We start from the raw sequence: 17,212 nt of genomic DNA on the forward strand, positions 1-17,212 counted from the left end.
TTAACAGAATGATGTCGATAAAATCACGGTTCCCAAAACCAGGCGACGCGATCGGCAAATTAGTGTCGTTGACCAGAGGTACAGAAAAAATGCGAATGTACAGTTCCACCATTTCAACAGTACCTAGTAAAATTTTACAACCGCTACTGTGAGGAATTGTCGGACAATGCTGAGGGATAATGACGCCATAAAAGGAGCGTGCCGCCAGTGTATAGTGGGCTAGAAACATTCAGAGTTGCATTGAATTTGTGATTTATGGTTTTTCGTTAAATAATTGCCGAGTACTTATTAGTGCAAGATACAGTTTATTCAATTTCAATAGATCGACCTGACAGAGGTTGTTCTTCTGAATTCAAATCTCTATTATTAGGATTTTAAGTTTTTAGATCATTTTCACCGATAACACCCCTTTATCTTTTATTTCTCATATTTTTTTGTTTTAATCGGAGCTTTAAAGTTTTGTTTCCAGTAGTGACATAATTAACACTCTAATTTAGAAATTATTCATAATTTTTTTAGAATTAATTAATCTTTTAGTTAATAAGTCACTAATTTTAAACATACATGAAATCAAGAAACCTGATTAATTGGTTATTAAGTAGGTGACATACAACACAATATAAAGACGTTAGTTGTTATTTGTTTGCTCAGCCTATAAATTTGACCTAATGTGAATTGAAAATTTAATTTGTCAATTTATGTCAATTCTTGTCTATCTGACAATAGTTTTTGTTAAAAAGTAACTAACATTTCTGACACATAAGGGGCAGTTTTTAGCGTAAATTCTAAAAAGCCGTTTCGAACTATGAAAAATTAATAAAATCTCACATCAGAACTCTTTCGGACATTTCCCGTTTTTTTTTAAGCCAACCATACAATAAAAATATAGCTTTTCCTAAAAATTATAAAATTTGATTATGCGAATTTTACGTTTTTTTTTTTGAACCCTATAAATTAAAGTAAAGATGTGTATATAATGTTAAGTAAATGTAAAGAGGCGTGTTACGCGTTTGATCGTGATTTTTATTGCTCTCAATACATGTAAACTGAAAAGATCATAATCACTTTGAAAAAATGCGCTTATGAAAATTCAATGATGTTCTTTTTAAAATTGTTTTACTTTAAATATTAAAATCAATTTAAAACGTGGTCACATTTCGTCAGCATTGTCATCGATAAAGTCAGAAAATTTATACTGCAATTTCTTTTGAGTGTACGTTATTGTTTCATTTGTTTCAGAAGATCTCAGTAACAATGAGAGCCATTTATGTCCCCCGAACGTGAGTGATAACAGTAACAAGCGTTACGTTGCAGTTACGACTGCGATATGGCGTTCGAAGTTATCTCCAATCGGAGCTTTATAAAAATGACAATCAGCAGCCCTCTCATCAGTCATCAGTTGCCAGGCCGCCATTCTTATACGTCACTGGTTGCGTCATGTCATACCATAGTCGTCATAACTTTGCTAGGTGGCAGATAACCTTAAAACTTTACTAATAATTTCATAAAATTTTCCCGTACAAGATGTTATAATATACTTTTCCTAAAAGATGGCCACCAGAAAAAAAGACACCAACATTTGGAATAAAAATCGAAATAGTAATAAAAGTAGTGTTGGAAAATTTAATCCAGCTAATCAAAATGTTAATTCACCAACACCCGCTGAACAGAAATTTAAAGAAGCGCAAGGAAAATTACAAGCTGCAATTCGAAAACACGTGCAGGACTATGAATCGTCTTCAGAAGAAGAAGAATTGGAGTCTGAAAATATTATAGGTTTTTGATACAAGCAAAAGTAGCTCAACACGTTTCATATTGTATTTCCAGATGGTATTGTTAAAAATTATACAAGCACCGGAGGAAAAAATGAATCCTTGGGGCGAACAAAAGCGTTTTTGAAGGATTCATTTTTGTCAGGAACTGCTACCTGCCTTATATGCATATCCAGGATTAAACGAGATGCTGAAGTAAGTACTAATAGTTAAATTTATTTTGTTATTTATTTTGGGCTACTGTAATAGGTTTGGAACTGCAATGAATGTTACTGTGTCATTCACCTCAATTGCATTCAGAGATGGTCTAAAGATACAATTTACCAACAAAAACAAATTCAAGAGAGCCCTATTCAGGTACGTCAAGTAACATTAACATGGTGCTGCCCAAAATGTAGGCGTAATTATCAAATAGAGGACATACCAGATCGATATTTATGTTTCTGTGGAAAGACAAAAAATCCAAAACTACAACCATTTTTGGTTCCACATTCTTGTGGTGAGATATGTGGTAAAAGTTTAATTCCTACGTGTGGGCACAAGTGCTTGTTGCTGTGTCATCCAGGTAAGTAGTACTAATTTTTAATTTCAAATAACTTTATGTTGTGTAAATTCTTAGGACCATGTCCACCATGTCCAGTGACCATCGCTGTTAGTTGTTATTGTGGCTCTCAACAACCTGTTACAAGGAGATGTAGTGATAAAGAATGGTCTTGTGGTAATCGATGTGGTAAATTACTAAGCTGTCAAAAACATAGTTGCTCAGAACCTTGCCATTTTGGCACATGCAAACCTTGTCCAAAGAAAAGTTTACAAAACTGCATGTGTAAAACTAACAGAAAATTACGTGACTGTGCTACTCCTGAATGGAGATGTGATAAGGTATTACAAATAATCATTATATGGTTTAAGTTTATTTTTTAGTATATTTTCAATGCTCATTCTTTCCCATCTTTCACTAGAAGCCTTTTCATACATTTGCATAGGAATTGAGTATAAGGGTTCTATTTATTTGGTCAGTATTTATATGAATAAAATGCAAGTATTTTTAATAAAAATGGTCAGTATTTTGTGTATATTACGAACAGTATAATATACATCATTATCAGTATAATATTGATTTGAGTAAAATAATAATTCATGTATGGTCAGTAATTTTATATCCTTTTATCAGTAAAAATTTTAGATACTGTTAGTAAAAAATAATAATTGAACGTCTTTAAAATATAATTTTATTTATTATATTAAATAAACAACAAATACATAAATGGTAGTAAATATATTTTTATAGGAAAATACTTTAAATGCAATTTAACGAAAAATATTATTGTCTTACAATTAAACGAAAAACTCTGTATCAATAAAACTTAACTGTAAGAACATAACAAAAAATATAGGAATAATTGTCTTAAAAATGAAAAATAAACAATAAACTCTAAAATACAAGCAAATGTAATAAAATAAGACATTACAGTCAATCAATTAAGAGAGCCCGTGTTGCCAATTTGGGTCTCCCTCTTGACCGTTTTTTACCTATAGGTACTTGTTTGGCACTGGGAGGAGGTGCGACATATTTTAACCTAATGGATAATGCTATTATATTATGTCTGCGTTTTTTTTTGTCTTCCTTTCTGTATAGGAACAGAACTTGCAGCTTCATCGTCGGATGTGTAAGCATTAACATTATTAAGAGTATTTTGAGACATCATGTTGACTTTCACGTCACTCTTTTATAGGTTATGTTTCTGGCGCGAAACTACATACTGCCACATTACATTATAAAAAACAATTTTAATTAATTTACAAACGTTACAAATTAAAATACTGCTAGTTTGTCTTTAATACATTGCCTACTATTTAAAATACTGACAAAATATAAATTTTACTGACCACATTTTCACTGATCATAAGCTACTGACCTCATCCAAAACAAACTTATTTTAAACTATAAAATACTGACCATTTATTAAATTTACGGACAAAAAACAATCAAAAATACTGACCACATAAATGACAGCCTGAGTATAATCTTGTCATTTCCTGTAATAGATAGATTTTGTTTATTCCTGTAGTCATAAGCACTAAAGTAAAGAGACTTCAAAATGTTCATAAATGAGTTGTTAAATTTACTTTTAAATCATTTTACGACCTAAATTGTAGAATAAACTAGTTACCTTTGGCATGTTTAAATGTTTGTGCAAGTATTGCAGCATATAGTAGCCTTTTTATTTTCTATAATTATTATCATTGCCACCAACCTCTTGCAATACCAATACAATGTAACGAAATGATCGCTTTCAGATTTGCAATAAGCCACTTTCCTGTGGAAACCATAATTGCTCAGTGATATGCCATGATGGTGCATGTGATCCTTGTCCTCTAACTGAGGTACGATCGTGCCCATGTGGCAAAAGTAAATATCAGTTGCCTTGTACTGAAGAAACACCAACTTGTCAAGATACTTGTGAAAAAATACTGTCTTGTGGTCTTCATACATGTAATCAACGTTGTCACAAGGAAACTTGTGGGGTGGTAAGTTGAAAATATAAATATTGTATAAAATACTAACCCTTTGTGGCAATTGAACTCAACTACATCAACTTTCTGACTATTTCAGTGCCTTGAAATTGTTGAAAAGGCTTGTAAATGTGGTCTACATTCTAAAGAAGTACAATGTTATAAACCCTATTCCTGTGAAACCAAATGTAAGAGAATGAAGGATTGCAACAAACATCCTTGTAATAAAAAGGTATGTATAATTTTAAGTAAAATACCTAACTACTATAATTTTATGTGAGTAGTGTTTTATAAATCATTTGTGAAACGTCTTAACACAAAGCCTATAAGTTTTTCAATAATTACAAAAAAAATCCCAAATAACAAATGCCATTTTTAAAAAAATGTTGCTTTTTATGGAGTTAAACTGTTGAGGAAATTCACAAAATTGCTAAAAAAGATGTGTTTTTGCAGTGTTGTGATGGAAATTGCCCTCCTTGTGAAAAACCTTGTGCTAGAACCTTAAACTGTGGAAACCATAAATGCACCTCAGTCTGTCACAGAGGTTTGTGTTATCCTTGTAACCAAACAGAAACTGTCACTTGTCGCTGCGGCCAAACGAAAATTACTGTACCTTGTGGAAGAAAGCACAAAACCAAACCACCTAAATGTAACCAGTTATGCACGTAAGTCGGCACCATGTACAAAAATAAGTTTTTTTTGATTTGATGTGATTTGTTTTAAGTGTACCACCAGACTGTCATCATGAAGCACGAGAAAGACATAAGTGCCACTTTGGAGATTGTCCACCATGTAGACAAATATGTAGTAAACAACGTCTAAACTGTAATCATTTGTGCTCTTTTACATGCCATTCTGCTGTAATGGTAAAAATTGAAGCCCAGAAACCATCTATGCCTTGGGAACAAACAGAACCTCAAATTGAACGAAAATCTTTACCTTGTCCCGCGTGCGAAGAACCAGTAACAGTTACTTGTTTAGGTTTGCACTTTGTTTCATTTGAGATAAAAATAGAAAAACAATGTGCATTTTCTAATGTCAAAGTTGTCTACATTTTTTATTGTTTCATAGGTGGTCACGAAACCAGTGATTGGCCCTGTCACAGAGCCGTGCCTTCCAGTTGTCATAGACCGTGTGGACGTTCATTAAAATGTGAAAATCATATCTGCACTTTTTCTTGTCACGTGGTTGAAAATGCGCCTGACGGAATTAAGGTTTGTATTATACGCACCCGTGAAGTCCTGAGTTTTTTGTTTTACAAGTTTGTAATGATTTTAAAAAAATGTCTAAAGCATGGTTAGGACAGCCTCAAGTTGATAAGCAAAACTGTCTCTGTTTGCGTCCTGAGAGCGACTGTAATAATATCTCAATTAATATCAATGTTAGAACTCTGAAATATGGAATGGCTAATTAATACTAAAGATGCTGTAAAAAAAACAGAATTCTTGCGAGAGTTACTCACAAGTGAACACGTAGCTTAAAGTTACATAGATCAAATTTCCTTCGAATCAGTTCAACAAGTCCAATTTCTTAGATAAATTATACCATATGATCGAAAAAAAAACTCCTTTAGTAAGCCATAACTGTCAGACTACACAAGGAACGCATTGGTGTTGCTAACATCATTATTTTAAAAATAAATTACACGTCCTGCTAGAGGAGGTTTTTTTTTCGATCTACCACGTGATCAACAAGTACTGTTTGAGTTGGCAATAGAATGAATCAACTCTGAGAATATTCTTGCCCTACTTCTTGCCAAACCCGAATCAAATACTTGGCGCCATGTCACTTTTAAGCACTCCAGGAAGTTGGAGTTTTGACATTTTAATAATTAATCAAAAGAAAATGTTAACGTAAATTAAATGTTATTAAGACTAGTGGTCACTGCCAACTATGTTTACCATGTTAATTTTTGACAACAGGAAGTAAGGTGAGTGACAGGCCTACCAATTTTCAAGCAAAATTCATTGATACCAATTAAAACAGTACTTTATAGCTGCTTTGTAGCTCTTACCTTATTAAATTTAAATTGTACAGCTTTGGTATGAAAGCATATTATTTTGCACATTTTATATGGGATTTACTCAGCAAAATTTTGAAATGATGTCATCAAATTTTTGATGCAGATATTCAGGCAAATTTTGGTGAACGTTTTACCATCTACACGATATTCTTAAAATACGTTTAACATGGCAAATTTCAGTCAATTCAATCATTTCGGAGGTTATTTGTGTAATAACTGATAAAATATTCGTCATATTTCGGGAGCAATGAAACATCCAGAAAACATGAAATTAGCATTGATTGATGAAGTTTTATATCGTTGAATAGCGTATTCCAAGAATTGTTCAAATCTAGAAAAAAAATTTGGTGTACTTAGTAAACATATATGTATTTTAAATGCAAGTATGTAGTTGACATGATTTAATGTTCTATGGCTAAAGTGTAGAAAGTCTGAAACACAATCAGGTGGTTCTGTATGTTTCAGAGATGAGGAAAAGTCAGCATTAATAACTTTTTTAGCAACGATAATGATGTGCTTAGACAAGAGAGTTTATTAACAGTTGTATTGTTTATCATGAATTTGGATCATATAAAGTTACACTCCTTTTTAGAACTAGTCCTAACAGAGTCCTAGTCCTAATCCATATGATCTTCATTGTGATGAGTAGGCACAATCCCAACACGTACATAAGTGTTTATGAGTTTCGATTTTTGTGGCACTTTCTAGAATTAAATGCGTGTTTCTTAATTTTTTTTAGAGAGTAAAGATGCCTTTTTGAAATATTTTTTTCTGTAGGCCGGAAAAAATTGTGAAGTGTGTGAAAGTCCATGCACGAAAGAACGACCAGAAGGCTGCCAACACGAATGTCCGAAACCATGTCATCCCGGACCTTGCCCACCTTGTAAACAGATGCTGCGTATAAGGTGCCACTGTGGTCTGAATCAGCCCTATGTGGCGTGTAGTGAATGGTTAGTTTTGGAAAAAAGGGAAGAAATAAAATGCTGTGGAAACCAGTGTCCCAAAAATTTTGAATGTGGTCATAGGTGTCGAACAAATTGTCATTCAGGTCCCTGCCCAAATTCAGAACTATGTAGGAGAAAAGTCAAAGTGACGTGTAAATGTAAACGACTGAAGAAAGAATTTTCTTGTGAATTAATGCGTAGTAATGTTGCAAAAGTAGAATGTGATGAAGTTTGCGCGCAGAAAAAAAGTGAAGAACGAAGACTGCAACAAATTGTTAGTGAACAGAAACGAAGAGAAGAAGAATTAAGAAATGAAAAGGAGTTGGCCAAATATAAAAAATTATTTGAGAATAAGAAAAAGGGTCGCGAGAGAAGGTTGTATGATGAAATAGAGGAAGTTAGTTTTATAAAAAAGTATTGGTTCATAATCACGTCGACCACAACGTTTGTAATTTCTATATATTTATTTTATCTACTTGGCAATTTTTGATAGAGATGAAATCTAAATTAATAGTTACAGAAAAGCCAATGGGACCGGCCTTTCTTTTAATTACCAATTTTTATGTAGGTGGTTACATTTGTAGTAAAGCTTTTTTAGACTAGTTGCTATGTACTTATAAGAAATAAAAATACTTTCATATGGTATATACATACACAACTTCTTTTAAGAAAATGATTCACACAGATTTCATGATGCAAGCAGTGACAAGGTTTGCAATGTTTTTTAAAGACACTATTAGGCGGGTTATTCATTGTAAAAGATATAATAGTATGATATAAATAAAAGACAGAAAAAAATTAGTCACAAGGTTATTTTGATAACTTCCCTCCACTTGAATAATATAGTCCGATAAATCCTGGGTCTTTGAAAAATTAGAAAGTTTCATTTTGCGATTTTTGTTTTGTGATAACCATAATAAAGTAAAAACCATTGACATAAATATCACCCCTGCAGCTCCCACAACGCCGGGACGACGTCCACACAAGTGTGGACAATATGAATAAGTATATTTAAAGCAGATAACAAACGGGAGAAAGTGTGCAATTTCTCATACATGTTTAACTTCGACTGTTTATGTTTATGCTTCGAAAGAATTCGACTATTAATTAACACGTTTAGATTACAAGCATCAGCGGCGGCATTTGTGTTAAAAGAAAATGAAATTTGATTGAGTTTGTTTCCTCATCGCAAAGGGGAGGATGTTATGTCTGTGGTTCAAATGATTTTTTCTATAACAAAATTTTGTCATGACGTCAATAAGGCTTTATCAAAGACATACATATATCAATTTGAATAGGTGCAGTATAATACCAATAATATAGTAGTAGGTACTGTATACTCTAATTTTCAAGACAACTGGATGAGCCGTCCTTGATTTGATCAATAAAATAGATTGCCTCATTCTCATTAATCTTTTGAGTTATTCTTGAATGCATAGGATTTATATTTTGCATATTTTAGAAACAGCAAAATTTTGAGACGCGTTCAATTTTTTGGGAGGTAATAAATTTTGATTAAAGATTTATAATGCTTGTGCATTATGGTGACGTATCTTACAACTCTTCCAAGATTTCAAGCACGTGGTTTTGCGGTTAAATTACAAAATGTTATACAATTTAATTTTTTTTTTCCAAAAATCTGAACGTCCAGAGTAAAACATCAACATGAATCCATAATTTACAAGTGGACGAGTATCTTATTTTATAAAATTTAAATAATATTTATACTACTGTAAATTTTGGAGATGACGTCATCCCATGGTTTAAAGTCCTTTATTATACTTTATTATTATAATACCGTACTTTACCATTGTAGGTGGGGACAATTTTGGTTACTGTTTTATCATCTATGCGACGATAATTAACATCGGCATAAAATTTGACAAATTTCGAAGATAAATGGAAGATAATGTCTAATAGAAATTGACATAGTACTATTTTTTCGTACCCTAAGGGTAATGAAACGTCCAGAAAATATAAAAGTAACCAGTTGTCAGATGGACCCAATTACAATTTACTTCCTTAGCTTACGCCGGCGAAGTAAAAATCCGTTGGAGTCTCCTTGCATGTACTTAAATTGTTTAATTTAATCACGCAGTGGACAGACATCGATGCGATTAAGATTCTTTCGCCGATATTCGCCCTTGGTAACAGTGGTCCACGTCTAAATTTTAAGAATTAAACGTTTTTTATGCACATGGTTTGAAGTATATAGAGATAAGGAATTCGATCTAGACAGTTATAATTTGATATTATTACACAGGTGTATAATAATCTGAAGTAGTTGGATAAACGTCTAAATGATATCTTCGAAAGTTTACAAAACATATACTTGTTTCGAGTTATCGTAAGGTTACATGCTGGTTTACAAGCAGCAATGAATAACGAAGATTTATATATTGTTGGTGCTGAATTTACGGAATTAAAATACGATGGGGTAAGTGCTTCAACATTTACTACAAATAAAAAAATATATAAAACATATACTAAGTTGTGAAAAATATGATCAATAATTTGGGAAATGGTGAGACTTATGCACGGCCGCTTAGCGCTAATGCTGAATTTATAAAGTACGTGCCGAAGCATAACGCAATCCACATACATAACACGTAACGAGCGACGCAACTCAAATGTGGCATACTGAATTTCATGCACTGGAAATACAGCGAACGTAAAATTTTCTGAAAGAACATTTCCTTTTTTGTTCACTTTATAACTTACACAATACACATGAATGTTCTAATTATCTAAATTTAATTTTTCAAAATTAAGTGACCACTGTACAATTAAAATATTTTCAAATAGTAATATGAGGAAATGTGTGACTTTTTGACACACAGTATGTATTATTTTTCTATAATGTACATTTTAAATAATTCTAAGCTTGTTATATTGAAATGATTTTGTATTTTGAAGATATACAGCAGTTTGTCGCAAAATATGTAGACTATATCAAAATGTATAGTTTAAAAAATGTGTCATAATATTTTCATTGGCATAGTTGTTAATAGAAATATAGTAAATTTTCTCAGATTTGGTTTTTGCAAAAACCAATGAATCGCGACATTTTAGATAAAAGAAATCTTTAATTAAACTAAAGAAAAGTGTAGAAATAAAGATTTAAAAAAAATGTTTTATTGAAGATCAGTATTTAGAGATGTTTAATCGTAATTAGTTTTTCTTAACAACATTACTATATTGTTCGTGAATTTATATATAATTTACGGGATCATAATATATTGTAGTACAACAGCAACAAAATCTAAACAACTATAATCAGCTAAAAACTTCAAAATGAATGTAGCTTTTTGAGAAACTTGTTTATCACATTTGTTAAATAAAAATAAAGAAAATAGTGTTGTCTTCTTAATTTTCATTTCTGACCGAAAGAATATGAACTAACTTAACTTACAATTTTGAAAATTTTAAGACTTCTGTTATGTGCTTTCTTTGCACATAACTGCACAGTTTTTTTTTTTGATAAATAATATGCATCATATGTTAAGTTCTAAGTTGTAGTTGTATTTTACTTGCCAGCCATTTTTGGAAATAGTAATTAGATAAGTTCTTGTTAATATTTTAGCAACTCAGTACTTACCTATAAGTCGTAATACAAATTAGTCGATACAGAAATACGGAATTATCTACCCAATAAACTCGATGCCACAGAGACAATAGAACGCAGAAATAGAAAATTTTGTTTTTGAAGTACCACTGATTACTTTTAAAGAAATAAATTAACTGTTGTGTTGCGTCGCTACAATGCTTTCTAGTACAAAATAGATCTAATTGCAGAAAAATTTTATGTTTGTGTACATCATTTTTAGTTCTGGGACTGGTTTGTTAGAATATCAGACATACGTATATTTTTGAAAAATGAACCTACCTACCTTATTTCCCAGCTTGCGTTCATTCTAGGTGGATTAGCAACTTTGTTTCATGGTAAGTAGATCATAAAGCGACGTTAGAAAATAATGATACTGAAGGTGAAATTTTTGCTAAAAAATATGTACAGGTAAGTTACTAAACCCGCGCTCGTATATATCTCATTAATTATTATTATTAGAGACAGAAACAAATTTAAATCTATAAAGTTGTACAGTTCTTTGAAGATCATGTACTTGAAAATCATTTTCAACTATACAGAGTATTATATTTTTAAAGCGTAACTCACAACTTAGGTTTCTCAAATACAAATAGCACACCTACCCTATATATTTTTGTATATTCTTTTGTTATGCTTTATAATCATAGTTTATTTTCGAAATTCCGATGCGACATTGCCAACCTATTCCAATTTCCTTAACATTTTTTAGCAATGGAAGGGTTCACAAAAAAAATCGCAATTTATTTTTTTTTAAATTACAATATTTTATGGAGAGATAAACAAAGATACGGGTTTTATTGTGGTATAAATAATATTGGGCTTTAATGTACAGAGTGTTCATAAAAAAATTAAATTATAATAATTTTCAAATAACTACATATATTTCAATTTTTTAAGTAAGTAGAACCCACTCTATTTTATTACTGCACATTATTCTGCTTTTTGTTTTCTTTCTTTTTTGTAAAGTATGTTTGATATTTTAAAGCTGGTAGTTATAAACCCTAATTTTATTTATGTGTCCACATATTATTGTATCACAGATTTTAAACATAACTCTGTTTTGTGAACCTCTCCATTGTTAAAAAAATTTAAGAAATTGGAACAAAACATGATCGGAAACGTCGCAATGGAATTTCAAAAACAAATTTTGGTTATAAAGCCTAAGAAGAAATCAATTAGAATAGAATATGCAAATAAAGATATTGTATTTGAAAAAAACTAATTGTGTGTTATTACATCTTTAAAACAGAATAGTACCTGTAGTGAAAATAATTTGAGAGTATGGTCCTCGAACAACCGTGCAACTTTCCTCTTTATTTTCTATTTTTGATAATTAGTGAGATATCAAGGAGTAGTGTCCGCTTAGTGCTTACGCTCTAAAAGTAAAAAAAAAAAATGTTCATTTCAATGGAACACTTGTATATTTAAAAATAATTATAAACTGCAATTCTAATAAATGTTTTACTAGCCTGCGTGAAAAAATTTTTTGAATAGTACACGATAAATGCGTAATATTTTGCTACTAGATTCTCGGATAGCTGGATTTGCAGTGACATCAAGAGTTAACCATTTTTGAGTTTTGTTTTAATTTACTTAACATAATGAATTAATGAGGCGGTGTTTCAATAGTTTCAATTGCCAAAAACACTGCTACATTCTGTTAAATGATTGTTGACAATGGTTTTATTTGTAGCAATAATTCGTGGAGGAAGACTGCCTTACCTTTGGTTGGGTATTCTTATTCATGGAGTTGTAGTTGAGTGTATGTGCTACATCCTTCCTGATATTGACAATTTTTGGCACTCTCAAACACCAGTAATATTTTTGGGAAGAAGATTGCCTTTGCACATTATGTTTTTGTGTAAGTATTTAAGTACAATTTAAAAGCATTCATTTAAAAATTATATTGCTTCAACGACTTAACATGTCTACTGATCAGTTTAATATATCAGCTGATTTTTTAAGTTTCTGCTCTAATCAGCCATGACGCTTACGTCATTCAATTGAACTGGACGTGTGCGTCATGGCCAACTAGAGCAGAAATTTAAAAAATCGCACGGTACAGATAGTGAAACATTCACATCTCGAACTTGTTTTTATACCTGTTTAAATTTTTTGTGCTTTAGGTAAATGTACCATCACTTGAACGTATGTTGAAATACAGTTGTTTAATAAAATAAATTCGCTCCAAAAACTTTGTTACGAAATTTTTGTATTTGTTGGAACTTGCAGGCATAATTGTTCCAACACTGCACCAAATATTGTACTAATTATTTACTAGTCGGAATCACATTACGATTAAATTTACAACAGAATACGGTTAAATGTCATGAGTGTACCTGTTACATTTCTATATTGCAGGTGTAGAACTCACAACTTGAAGTTAATGTGGAAAAAAATATGTTACGAAGATTGACATTTAAGAAGTATCTAACTCACTATTTTTCCAAAAAGAATGTGAATGAATTCGAGAATTTGAATCTTAGGGACTGTGACTTTAATTTTGCTATTTAGCGGTCGCCATATGAAAAAAAATATATAAACTGGTGTTCTATTTCAGATCCTTGCTTCATTTATAATTCCTCCATTGGAGTAGCTAAAATGCGTCTTCCACTGTGGGCTGAACCTCTGGCCGTTGGTTTAGGTGTAGTGCTAATTGACATTCCGTATGATATAATCAGCGTCAACTTCTTGCACTGGACTTGGCACGACACTGACCCGAACATTGCTGATAGACACTACTGGGTTCCATGGAATTCATATTATTTTCACACTACTTTTGCCGCTAGTTTCACTTTTTGGTTTCATTTTACGCGAAAATACATTTGTAACAGCGAAGGGAAATGGGTCCCAGATAAGAGGTAAACGCTTTTTTGTTTTAGGACCTTAGTGCCAAATTTTAGTTTTTTAGTCGCTTCAAGGAAATTTTATGTTCAATAATCCCCGGAGTTCTTGGTACACCAGGAGGAATATTGTTGTTTCTACCAATATATCATCCCTTACATGACATCTTTAAAATACATTCAGAAGTAACTTATTTTATTTTATTGGTGATATCTCTATTAATAATTTGGTCTGCTGATCGTGCTCCCAAACAATATGCGAATGAAAAAAAGCAACAAAGCGTGCATTGGACAACGTTCTTGTTAATATTTCACTTAATTGTACATTACACCAGCTTTTTACTAATGCCTGTATTTTTCAATCCAGAAGATGAAATTGCTATAGGTCTCAAAGAACCAATAGGGCCCTGTAACGAGCACGTGCCCATTCAGACAGCTTTTGGCATGGTATGCACCAATAACGACGGTTATAAATAGTACTAAAAAATTATTTACAGACGTTACAGAAGAGAAAATATTTATGTGCGACGGATTATGATGAGAAGTACTTTGATTGGCATTGTTTACCCAACAACAAACCACCTTCAATTGGATCACAATGGTACACAGCCTGTGGTGTACCATTTCCAAATAGAGTAGAAATGATCGTCATTGTAGCTCTAATATGTTTTGCAGCAGCGACTATCTTTGGAAATATGCATTTTGGATCACATGGTGATAATGTATTTTCCGAAAAGGCAGACACTAAACTATCTTCTAAAAAAATAAAAAAACACTAAATTAATAAAATCAATCTTTACATTATCAAAAGAAGTTGTATTATTTTAATTTCAGAATACAAAAATCAATTTTCAAATAAATATTGGAACTGAAAGTTGTAACGATACAGAAATTTTCACACTGAAACGCGACAAAAACAAAACTGTGAAGTGCAGATTAAGTAGTTTTTCATTAAACCTTAAAAATTATATTAGAACTAGCTTAAGTCTATACATAAAACTACCTTAAATTGACCACAAACACTGGGAGATTCTCAATGCTCGCAGTAAACATAGGTAAGCCGCGTTATAAAATTAATTTTAACAATTTCCTCCGGTTTGCTGCTGGTACACTTCAATTGTATCGCCTTCTTCCATACCCAATGATGTTGGAGTATCCGTTTCATTGATGGGTGTTCCATCAAATCGAAATCTTACAACCTGCATACTTAAACCCTACAACAAACAAATTAACAGTTATTATTTTAGTTTCCAAAATTCAGGTAAAAATTCTTATCACCAGTATAAGAGGTGTCTTATTCGCGATGACAATGATCCATATACCGCGGTTTTGAAGTATTGAATTATGTGAACTTAACTGAAATTTAAACCTTGTTGACCTCATTTCACTATTATTAAACTTTTACTGGTAGTTCTGCTTTTTTTTACATTTTTGTAACATGTCTACTAAATTAGACACACATTGATCTTTAACAAGTACAAGGGTCTTTTTTGAGGTTTAAGGGACATTAAAAAATAATAGTTCCAGGTAAAAACCGATGCCGTTTACTATTTATGCACGTCTTTACTTCAAATTATACAACGCGGTAACAGTTACGTTGCAACCTATTATAATGATATTCAGACGATGTTTTTATGTTGTTATCATTCTGATGATTACCGTGAAACACTTGTAATGAGATATTCAAGGAATTCTCAGCAATGAAAACAACGTATTCTACCGTCCTCCCAACATAAAGTGTTACGACTGACCCTGTATAAGCAGAATGAATCTTATGTGTTGGTCACTTGATCTTGCACAATTTAGATTATCGTTGGATTCATTTACCATCTCCATGACGTAAATTATGCGCATTGAATGAATTAAACAACTACTTTGCACTTGTAACTACATGCTGCGTATGTTTTATTTGGTCAGACGTACAAACTTCCCCTTGCAAGTAGTACAATATGTTTTGAACAAAAATAGTGATTGTTGTAGCTTGCAAATAAAATATTCACGTAATGGAAAAGGTAAAAAATCCAGCTATAATTATGTACTAAAAAATGTATACATATATGTATATTCTCATTTCAAGGCACCTGTTTTTGCGTTAAGCTTCGTTTGAACATTAAAATTTTGAAACTGTTTACTGTTTATTTGGTTTTAGTTTCATCATTTCAACAAAATTAAAGAAACAACTCAACGAGAATATTCAAAGTGTTTATATACTTACAATTGGCAATGTCAAGCAATTAATGGTGCACACTTGAATGTTCACTATTCAAGACCCACAAGATTATTATTTTTTCATTACAGATACCGTACTTTACGTAATTTATATTAAAGATGATATAACAATTTATCAATGTCGGTTTTAATGTCAGGTATCAAATTTTCAAATTATATCATAGTTGATTTTTCCGTAAGGTTTTGACATATAGGAAATAATTACTTATTATTGTGAAAATGTGGTTAACGATACCAGAGGGTTGTTTCCTTCTATTTTCATTACTCCGACGCACCGAATTTGATGCCTTTCTTTTTCAATACTTGGTATTATACCTAATTTTAAACTTTTGAGATACAACACCCTCACAAATGTTTGAATTCCATCAGTACAATTTATTAGCAATTTATAAATTGTTAAAATGAGGTTAAGATTATACCAATACAACTTTGTAGAATGTAACTAAGTTTTGTCTTTATGTAAGTAACGAAACGTGTGTTAAAAGTGCAAACATAAATCAAGGTATTATAATACAATGGATTGTTTTATCATACATGGATTCTCTTATGATAGCACTCCTTGCATTGACATCTATATTTTTGTAATAAAAAAATTCCTTGAACCTTCAAAAAAGAAAAACAGTTCACTGCAATTAAAACAATTTGTTTTGTAATGTATACATACAAGAAACTACGAATACATGCTGTGTATTTATTATCAGAATTGATGGAATTGTGATTGGATTTGAATCATCAGAACATCAAAAAGTTGGTATATGTTGTACTGAACAAGCAATATGACGTGAATCATTCTGCATTTGTAAATGACTAGTAATTTCGCACGAGCACCACGACAATCAAAACAAATAATATGCAAATACTCACCGCTCGTTCACAGTACGCTCCCATCAGCTTCCTTAAAGGAGTATGCTTTTTGATCTTAAATTGGACTACTGCATTATCTTGACCCAATACTTTTAAGTTGATATGTTCTGATTCATTGCTCTAGATTGTTTGAAACAAATTGGAATCAGTTTAATATTTATACAAAAAACTGCGTTTATGGTTAGAATAGAAAAATCATGTTTACCTTTTTTTCGTCACCCATATTTGAAAAATCTGGTTGTAGATTGGCGTGCAAATACGGATAAAAGTTTTTGCCGAACTGTTGTCGTTTTCTTGAGGGAATACTATCCACTCACAAGCTTTTAACAACAGACACGCAGCTTGCCGCTAACAAAATAATGGCCGGCTAGCTTGCAAAGTAGCGGTAACTACTCACCGGAAGTACGTACTCG

The 17,212-nt window shown here is 31.8% G+C and overlaps 3 protein-coding genes across 3 annotated transcripts; 2 read left to right on the top strand and 1 right to left on the bottom strand.

The window, feature by feature from the left end:
* The first annotated feature begins 1,426 nt into the window (after positions 1-1,426).
* Positions 1,427-8,057, top strand: LOC135135011 (NF-X1-type zinc finger protein NFXL1). Its single transcript, XM_064063946.1, has 10 exons — positions 1,427-1,776; positions 1,828-1,967; positions 2,022-2,337; positions 2,392-2,654; positions 4,074-4,304; positions 4,390-4,521; positions 4,743-4,954; positions 5,014-5,270; positions 5,361-5,503; positions 7,090-8,057. Exons 1-10 carry the CDS (start codon positions 1,551-1,553, stop codon positions 7,744-7,746), a joined length of 2,577 nt encoding a protein of 858 aa, XP_063920016.1. The 5' UTR covers positions 1,427-1,550; the 3' UTR covers positions 7,747-8,057.
* A 1,326-nt stretch (positions 8,058-9,383) lies between these two features.
* On the top strand, positions 9,384-14,519 carry LOC135134998 (uncharacterized). Its single transcript, XM_064063929.1, has 7 exons — positions 9,384-9,463; positions 9,520-9,693; positions 11,084-11,198; positions 12,557-12,724; positions 13,424-13,724; positions 13,775-14,153; positions 14,204-14,519. The coding sequence occupies exons 2-7, from the start codon at positions 9,634-9,636 to the stop codon at positions 14,483-14,485; spliced, it is 1,305 nt and encodes a 434-aa protein (XP_063919999.1). The 5' UTR covers positions 9,384-9,463; positions 9,520-9,633; the 3' UTR covers positions 14,486-14,519.
* On the bottom strand, positions 14,502-17,197 carry Sumo (Small ubiquitin like modifier). The gene is made up of 3 exons (XM_064063930.1): positions 17,005-17,197; positions 16,800-16,919; positions 14,502-14,920 (listed from the first exon to the last, which is right to left on the bottom strand). The coding sequence occupies exons 1-3, from the start codon at positions 17,020-17,022 to the stop codon at positions 14,786-14,788; spliced, it is 273 nt and encodes a 90-aa protein (XP_063920000.1). The 5' UTR covers positions 17,023-17,197; the 3' UTR covers positions 14,502-14,785.
* Between the last annotated feature and the right edge of the window lie 15 nt (positions 17,198-17,212).

Source organism: Zophobas morio, unplaced genomic scaffold (assembly GCF_036711695.1).
Source record: "Zophobas morio isolate AGI-343-1 ecotype UQ-CSIRO unplaced genomic scaffold, CSIRO_AGI_Zmor_V1 ptg000024l, whole genome shotgun sequence".
In the NCBI taxonomy this organism is placed as follows: domain Eukaryota; kingdom Metazoa; phylum Arthropoda; class Insecta; order Coleoptera; family Tenebrionidae; genus Zophobas; species Zophobas morio.

Bases quoted from the DNA above. Each gene is read 5' to 3' on its own strand.
- LOC135135011 (XM_064063946.1), top strand. From the start codon at position 1,551: ATGGCCACCAGAAAAAAAGACACCAACATTTGGAATAAAAATCGAAAT. The intron at 4,305-4,389 runs GTAAGTTGAAAA...TGACTATTTCAG, and splicing joins ACAAGGAAACTTGTGGGGTG to TGCCTTGAAATTGTTGAAAA. The intron at 5,271-5,360 runs GTTTGCACTTTG...ATTGTTTCATAG, and splicing joins AGTAACAGTTACTTGTTTAG to GTGGTCACGAAACCAGTGAT.
- LOC135134998 (XM_064063929.1), top strand. From the start codon at position 9,634: ATGAATAACGAAGATTTATATATTGTTGGTGCTGAATTTACGGAATTA. The intron at 12,725-13,423 runs GTAAGTATTTAA...GTTCTATTTCAG, and splicing joins TTTGCACATTATGTTTTTGT to ATCCTTGCTTCATTTATAAT. The intron at 14,154-14,203 runs GTATGCACCAAT...AATTATTTACAG, and splicing joins TTCAGACAGCTTTTGGCATG to ACGTTACAGAAGAGAAAATA.
- Sumo (XM_064063930.1), bottom strand. The intron at 14,921-16,799 runs GTGAGTATTTGC...TGTTTGTTGTAG, and splicing joins GAGCGTACTGTGAACGAGCG to GGTTTAAGTATGCAGGTTGT.